Here is an 8,636-nt window from a genome sequence, read left to right on the forward strand (position 1 = left end):
CAGTGGCTGAGCCATTCTAATTTGTCCTGCAATGCTCTGGGAGTAGTGCTGCATCACACCTCAAGTCAATTGTCAAGAGGTGAGTCAAGTGACAGCACCAAATGGCTCTGGTTAAGTTTCTGGAGGCAGCTACTTGCCCTGTATTTATAAGTCTTTAGAAAGGCCATGGAGAACAAGAGGGCATGGGACTGCCTACAGGGGTCGCTTCTGTCTAAGAATATCAGTTTCATCTGTCTGAAATTTAGGAGAGTCCTTTGCTGGCACAGAAGAACACAGAAAGCTAGTGCACCTCTGAAGAAGATATACCTTTGAACCACATTGGGCATTTATCCCTCTACAGTGGTACCTCGGGTTAAGTACTTAATTCGTTCTGGAGGTCGGTTCTTAACCTGAAAGTGTTCTTAACCTGAAGCACCACTTTAGCTAATGGGGCCTCCTGCTGCCGTCGCGCCGCCGGAGCACAATTTCTGTTCTCATCCTTAAGCAAAGTTCTTAACGCGAGGTACTATTTCTGGGTTAGCGAAGTCTGTAACCTGAAGCGTATGTAACCTGAGGTACCACTGTACTTAATAAATTCTCCAACTGTCACCTGTTCGATGTGCTTTCTTGCCCTCTTCCTGAACCCAAACCAAGGACAAGGTGGGATACCCCAGGAAGAACATTCAATGGGCTATCATCACGTTTGCAAGGAATATGCTTGTTAATTGTTCTAAAGGCTGATCAAGAAAATATATGTGTACCTTGAAAGGGGGGGCATAAAAATGAAACGTGCTTCCTATTTTAATCCCGGGGGGGGGGGGGAGACTGTGCAAAAGTTTAAGAAATATAACTGCAATCATGTTCACAGGAACACAGAACCCTCCTATAATCTTAAGTGCCTTTAACTCGACAAAAGCACCATTTGTGAGCCTAATTCTATCCGAAATCAATGGCAGCCAAGCGAGTCTGACGACTTCACTCATGCTCAGCTGCTCCACTATTTCTCCTGGCTATAAAGGAACAGCCCAGATGTCACTGAAGATTCATCCATCTGCCCCCTCCGCCTCAATGAGTTCCAAAACCACTTGACAGAAGGGTGAAGAGGCTTCTCTGCAAACATCATACAATATCTGAAAACCAAAGGCCCCTGCAAATCTGGGCGGTGAAGTGCAAAGCCTTTGCTCCGCTTGTGTAGCCTGATTCCAACTACTTTATAAGAGAACGAGACACCAAGGGCAGCTGTGGTATCTCCTTTGTTGAAAGATTTCAAGAGGAAACTGGAAATGTCTCACAGGCTCTGCCTTATGTCTGAGAAACCTTAGGGCAGTGAGTTGGAGATGAACCACTAAGCCTCTTCCAATGTTATAGTTTGATGATAGTGGTCAGCAACTAGTGACTCCTGGCCAACAAAACTTGGCCCTTTCAATGTTGCTGCTTGCCCCATTCACTGCAAGCCCAAAGAAGCACAGAAGGGGAAGCAAGATACATGGATGTGGAGTGGGGGGAAAGCACATCTTGCCTTGCTCTTGCACCAGGAAAATGGAGAACGTAAGACACTTGAGACCATGCATGTAAACAATTCCTTTCTCTTCCTGTTGAGGAAAGAGCTACAAGTGAGCTGGGGTGACTAGCAGGTCACCAGAAAGGGTGGCACTTCATCTGCCATGGGACTGGATCCAGGAAAAAGACCACAAAGAAAGGAGCTGGACAAAGCTGGCTTTCCCATCCCATTTCCAGAAGCTCACAAAAAGTGCCTTCATCTGATCTGGGGGGATCCCCTCTTCCCTCCTCTGCCCTCATTCCTCAGCTCATGCAGATGGGAGAGGCTTTTGGAGAGGGTTCCTTGGACAAGGAGAGGATGGGGAAATCAGCTTATACCAACCCCCTTCCATAGGCATTTCTCTGAATCCAACCCATTATTCCCCAAAGAAGGGAAAACTCATTGCTTGCTGGTGTTCTCTGGTTTTAGCTTATGGCAGGGGACCTATGAAGGAGAGTGCAAGGATATAAGACCATCCGCTACAAAGGGCCTCAATTTTCCACTCAGTCATCCATCAACCAACTTTCCATCTTGCCTTGTGTTTGTTTTTAGACATGCTTTTGAAGTGGAATGGATACCGTTTCAAGACCTGACGCCATTGTTTTTCCTTTACTAAATGATACATCCAATTAACATGTACTTAAATATACTTATTGGTTGACCATATCAAATCAGTTAAAGCGACTGGGGTATAAAAAGTTATATGAATGCAGGCAAGTGAAGAGGGAATAATTGCAATTGTGAGAGTACAAACTGTGTACTGGGGTGTTGTTTGGGGGTTTTTGTTGGTGGCAGTGTTGTTTGCTGTTGCTATTTTGTATCTTTAGATTTTGTTGTGATTTATGTAGAAATTGTTCAGTTCAGTTTTGTATTTCTTAATGTTTTATTTATTCTTTCGTTAGGTTATAGTTATGTCTTTTTTCATGTTGGAAGCTGCCTTGAGCATGGTTTGAACTGTGGAAAGACGGAACACAAATAAAATTATGTATGTGTGTACAGGTACAGGCACATATGCTCCATCTGAAAATCCTCACCCAATTTTGAGTTGGGCCTAAATTTCTTCAGATTTAGAGCTGACTCAAAATAGGATTCATCTTTGCCCCTGCCACAAGCCAGTCTCCTTTGCCACTAACTAGCCCTCCCCTTTCTAACAACAAAAATACATTTTATCTCTGAGGAGGAGGTAACCAGCAATGGGGCCAGCTCACTAGACAGTAGAGGCTTTTGCCAACCTACAGATGCACCATCGATTGGGGAGGCGGGGGCCAGGCCTCCTCAATATTCTGCAGCCAGACAGGCCCGATCAGCCCTCCTGCAGCTGCAATGGGGTCCAGTGGGGGCCCCCCCAAGGTTACAACAAGCCCCGCTGGGCCTTTCAGAGGGCGCAAAGGGCCCCATCAGGCCGCCTCACACTGTGTGATCTCATGCAGAACCTGGTATGCCTGCCAACCTCTTAGTAATTGGAAGGATGCCATTGGGCACGATTTGGGTTGTTGCCGGGGAGAGCTTTGTGTCTTTTTTATAAACTGCAGGTGTTGCTATTTTAATGTATCTTATTTTATGCTTATGTTTTAAACACATTGGATGCAATTCCTTTCTGGCTGCATCTGATGTGAGTCCAACAACATCTGGATGACTACAGGTTCCCAAAGCCTGGACTAAAAGCATTCCCATAAGTGTTTTTTCAATGGGCTTCACTCATGAATGTTCATCATTTGATGACTTCAAGAAGGGTGGATTGCATGTGAGAATGGACCAACACTGATCCAACACCACAGAGAGAACTTATTGGTCACTTTAAATGCAATGCTTTCCTTTTTATAAAGTTTTTATTTGTGGTTTTTTTCAGATTTTCTTTTTTAAATTATAATGTTTACAAGAATGAAAATATTACACAATCAAATCAAATACTGTTAGTGTACTGTTATAGAAAAAAAGAAGCTATATAGGCAATATGCAACTGGGGGAAAATGGAAATAAAAATGTCAAACAGGAATTTCCAGTTAAGTTTCCAGTATACAAAAAAAAGTTCTGTGAGTTCAGAAACTGTTCCTGTGTATCCTTAGGTAAATTTTATCAAAAGAGCCCCAGTTACTCTGCTACAGTTCACGTTTTCACAGAAGTATGGGACTTTTAAGTTGTACCATCTTTACTGGCTTCTGGTCTGGGTTTTTATTTTATTTTTTTAGTGAAATTAAAAGCGCTTTAAACTATGGATGGGGAATCAGTGGACTACTTCCAAATGCTGTTGGATTCCAGCTCCCATCAACCCCAACAAGCATCATCAATTATCAGAGATCATGGGCATTGCAGTCGTCTCTCAACATCTTGAGAGTTACAAGTTCCCCAACTCTGCCCTAAACAGTTGGAGGCCAGAATATCTGGAAAAAGCATCTTCCCGCATGAATCTGTCCACCCACTCTTTGTCCATGAAAGCAAGTACTTTGTATGAGAGGTACAGCTGATGGGTGCATGGGGCAGGGCATTCTGGGTTGTGGCACCCAGCCTGCAGTTGAGCTGCTATTATGAAGTCCCAGATAATCCTTTGAAACTTTAACAAGGAGGCACCCTGTTTGGAATACCATCCTCTAGCCACCACATAAAGTTAGCAACCATTAGAAATAAAAGCCCTCTTAGCATTAGGGCTCAGAACTATCAGTGCGGTGTCCACTGGCAGTGAACATCCTGGGACTAGGCCAATAGTATTTATAATCCTGCTCCAACAAATATGTAAATGAAACACTTTTCAACTTGAGTCCATTCACACATTCAGCTGCCAGTCACCAAGTGTACAGAAGATGAGTGTCGAGAAATCAAGGCGCTTTAAATGTACGTGTGAAACAGGCCGGTGGTTCTATCATCCCTGCATTTTGACAAAAATTGACTTTTAAGCTACTCATACATTATCCCCAAAGACTGCATGCTGAAGGAAAACTGGTCCATTTCACTTCAGCGCTGCACTGGGAATACCAAAATCTTTAACAATGAGAGCAGGAACAAAAAGCAGCTAGCGGACATTTGCTTATTCCTAACTACGTCCCCATCCCATATGCAAAAGGAAATAGGAAAATGTTGACAATGCCTCCGGAGAATTCCCCATTAATTTTAATAGTCAGAATGTATCAAGTCCTGAAATCACAGCCTGGCTTGAAAACTTAATATTTAGTGTCACGCTTCTCTCCCCCCGCTCCTGTGTTTTCTACAAACTTTAACAGACACTCTTCTGCCACAAGCTGTCTTGCCATAGTGCATATTAGCGCTCACCCATTGTCTAGGATCTCTCCTCCCCCACTCCTGACAATAGCATTCCAGCCAATACCATAATCCATAAACCAACCTAAATCCCAAGTATCGGTGCAGGTATTGTGAAACCATGCAGCACAGCCCCTGCCACTCCCAGCCATTGTCATTTTTTGCTTTGCTGGGATTTAAGCCATTCCTCACTGTGGTTACTAGGAATTAGCTAGGTAAGCAAAGCTGTTTGCCCTGGGGTTAGCTGAGCTGTGCACTCCTGAGATTTCCAGAACAAAACCAAAAGAAAAAAGGAAAGGGGGGAGGGGTTAAAAGAAAACGAGCCACCACCCCTTCATAATTTCGTACTGAAGCAGAGGTTGTTCACGCATGCAGACAACGCAACGACCAGACTGTGGCCAGCTTTACGTGTGGCAAAATAGCACAATGGAACAAGGGGGTTGTTTTACCGCCAGAACAGCAACTTGATTTACAGGATGCATACATATTTGTTCATTTGCAACTTTAAAGAGGCTGTCTTGAAATCTCTTAGAAATACCTGCCATTCGTGAATTCACTCTGTGCCTTTTGAAAATGCAGCCAGAAGTGTGAATTTGGAAAGAAAAAAAATAACAACACAGCAAGAAGATACTTGGTAGGTAAACAATGGGGAGGAAAGTGATACAGAAACAGTGTTTCAAAGGATCATAGGGCAAAATGCAAAGGATGGTTTCTTTTATGAAATGTAACAGATCCTTTATGCAGCTCCTTTGTGGGTGGTGCTGCTGCTGCCGTTGTTGTGGGGTTTTTTTTAAAAAAATCAAACCCCACCTACTCACAAAAACAATCTCCCACCTCTTGTAGAAGTCTAAGATGAAATAATACCAATGAAATTTCAGCCATGTAAAGCAGGCTCTGTCTTTAAGGAGCTACGCCACATCCTAGCCATGCCTTCTCACACACACACACCCGCCCTCTCTCTCTCTAGTCCACTAAATTCAAAACAGTAATAAAAAAAGTGAGAGAAGTAGCACAAATTAAGCAGCTATTATCTCATCGCCTTCAGTAGACAGTTTTTATTCTCTCCCCAAATGTTGAATACGCATGTTGCAATAAAGCATCATTAGCGTTCCTGCTTTGCCTTCTTGGCAAGCAAAATCAATACAAATAGCTACGCCTGGGCTGCTAAACTAAACCTTAAGGGCTGTGTCTCCTTAAAATCGCCCCCATTCCTGCCAGCTTCTAATTGTCAGCAGCAAAGAAGGGAGCAAGGTCCAGAGTTCCCGTCCCCCCCAACACACACACACGCTGCTTCCAGCAGGCAGCAGCCTCCTCCCCTGAACCTAGCATTTTTTTGAAAGAAAGAAAGAAAGAAAGAAAGAAAGAAAGAAAGAAAGAAAGAGCCCCTGCAAAGACAACCAGCTGGGAGAAGATCAGTGCAAGAAGGAATTTGTCTTTTGAAAAGGAAAGGAAAAGATCGCCAGTGCTTTTCTCCCGGCTAATCTCATCCCTCAATTACATCATGGATAAGGCGGGGATTAAAAGGTGGATCCCTGCAGACCTCAACAAAAAAAGAGGAGACCTGGAGGTTTTTTTAAGAAAAGAAAACAGTCACGGGGTTATTTATAGAAGATGGTCCCCGCCGTAAGACTAACAGGCTTCCCGGGGTTTAAGAAGGCAAGGATTTTAGACCGCAAAGGTTTCCAAAGTTGCACTGCCCTGTTGCATCCAGGCAGCAGCTAAAGCGGTTTCATGGTTCCATTTAATTGCACCAGCTGAACATCTTCTGAATGGTCACGTTTGTCATTCATCATCCTAGCGGGGATGACTGACAGCTCTACACCCTCCTCCTCCTCGTACTGTCCTGTGGACCCCGAAGTGACTCTTCATAAAGATGCCCCCAACTAGATTGGGGCAGCTTGATGCAAAAGGTCACAAGTTGCTCATCACCAAAGGATGGAGACCAAAGGATGTCCTCCCCACTCCTCCCCAGGTTGGTGAAATCCCTGAGCCACTCCCCCCCGCTCCTTTGTGGGAGTGGGAAAGTTTCTTTCGCGGGTGTCCCTTCGCTCTACAAAACCGAGGGTTTGCTCGTTCCTTGTGTGAATGAGAGTGTGACACAAACTCCCAGCCACGATCTATAGACAGCAGAGAACGGATTCCAGGAGCCAAGATTTGCTTTATGGCTTGATTCATTCAAGAGGTGGGGGAAGGAGGTCTGTGACAGGTTGTACACCACACACACACGCCCCAGCCACAGTGGAGAAGCGCGGGGTCTTCGGTTCTCAAATGACCTCTTTGCTCCTGCGATTGTCTAGCTCGGTTATATGCTGCGATCTGCTGGGGCGGACTCCCGCGTTAAGCGACGCCTCGAAGGAAGCGCGCGCGCGGAGCATCCGCACTACTTCCGCGTCAAAAAGCCATTGGCAAGGCATGCCCGCCCGGGTTCTCCTCTGCAATCCCCCCCGCCACACACGCGCACGCAAACGGCCATCTCCGCGAATGTCGGGTGGGGAAGCGCCCGTCGAGGAGGCGAGGCACAGGCGCAAGATGCGCGCCGTCTCCCAAGAGCGAGACGCTTGCGCACCTCCTGTTCGCGGGAGTAGCGAGGACCCTTCCTTGTCTCCGGCAGCCCGACCTGCCCTCGGGGGCCACGCCAGGCTGCTCGACGGCCAAGGGCTTCGCTCTGCGCGCCACGGAGGCAGGAGGGAAGGCCGGGGGCTGCGAAGCCCCCCGGAGCCCGGCCAGCCAGCCAGTCAGCCCCATAAACTGCACTGCAACCTCTGGCTGGCGAGTCAGGAAGGGCTGCCAGGCGCTTCCCAGCCTCCACTGCCCGCTCGTCCCCCCGGAGTCCCCCTCGCCCGCCGCCCTGCCTTCCTCCCGGAGAAGGTGCCTGGGCGAGACAGAGCCCCGCGGGCGCGTCCCGAGAAGCCGCCGCCCCCAACGGAGCCCCGACAGCCAGAGCCAAAAGTTTTCTCGCCCGCCGCCGTCGACTTTACCTTCCACGGCTGCGATCGCAGATGCCAAGCAGAACAGCACGACAAAATCCAATGGCATGGGCGCGCCAAACATGATGCGGGCGCACCCGCGGAGAAATAGCTCCTGGTCGGGCGACCGCGCTTAGTTCCCTTCCCGCTGCTCCGCGGGCTCCGCTTCAACCAGACGCGGAGATGCAGCGACCGATCTAGATCCGTTCACACACACAGAGAGAAAGAACGATCTCCACTCCGGATTATAGCCCCGTCGCCCGCGTGGGTCCGTGTGTGCGTGCGTGCATGCGTGTCTGTGTATATGTGTGTGTGTGAAGGTATGTGCGAGTGTCTGGGTGGGTGCGTGCGTGTGTGTGTGAGGTGTGCGTGAGAGAGCGAGGGAGTGTATATTTTAGTGTCACATTGCAAGCCGTAGTAAAGTGTACAGTGAGAACTGGATCAGCCACTGAGGCTGCAAGGAGGGAGGGGGGAGAGAGAGAGAGAGGCTTCCCCGCCTCCCCCCCCCCCGCACCCGCGCGTACCATCCACACTCTTCCCACCCCCGGCAGCTCCTGTCCAATCAAGGAACCCAACCTGCAAAAATCCCCCGGCCAATCAGCGGCGAGCGCTGCCTTCCGCTGGTATTGTTAGTTTTAGAAAAACTTTTGCTAAGGGAAGAGAGCGAGGGACTAGGGAGAGAGAGAGAGAGCGCCGAAGGAAGGGGAAGAGCGGCCCCTAGTGACTGATCGGGAGCGCTGCGCTCCTGCTTCCACTGATGCAGCATTAATTCGGGGCGCTGCGCGCAGAAGCAGCCCCTGCCTTTAAGCTAACGAGAAGCCACCTATTTAAATATCTTCAGCAGCGTTCGGCTTTTGTTTGCAGCGCGCTTCCTCGCGGCCTCCTGCGCCTTTCTGAAA

General features: G+C 47.9%; 1 protein-coding gene across 9 annotated transcripts in view; it reads right to left on the bottom strand.

Annotated features, from left to right (window-relative positions):
- Positions 1-8,232, bottom strand: part of EPHB1 (EPH receptor B1) — a 331,437-nt gene extending 323,205 nt beyond the window's left edge. For 4 of the 9 annotated variants that reach the window (XR_008330669.1, XR_008330670.1, XR_008330668.1 and 1 more), the window contains exon 1: positions 7,750-8,230. Coding sequence is in view for 3 of the 9 variants with exons in the window: in XM_053389846.1 (XP_053245821.1) it covers positions 7,750-7,822 (73 nt within the window). In the remaining 6 variants the exon portion in view is untranslated. Of the gene's footprint in view, positions 1-7,749 lie in introns of all 9 variants that reach the window. The other 5 variants (XR_008330673.1, XM_053389846.1, XM_053389847.1 and 2 more) reach the window with 2 other exon arrangements.
- Positions 8,233-8,636: the final 404 nt, after the last annotated feature.

Source organism: Podarcis raffonei, chromosome 5 (genome assembly GCF_027172205.1).
Source record: "Podarcis raffonei isolate rPodRaf1 chromosome 5, rPodRaf1.pri, whole genome shotgun sequence".
In the NCBI taxonomy this organism is placed as follows: domain Eukaryota; kingdom Metazoa; phylum Chordata; class Lepidosauria; order Squamata; family Lacertidae; genus Podarcis; species Podarcis raffonei.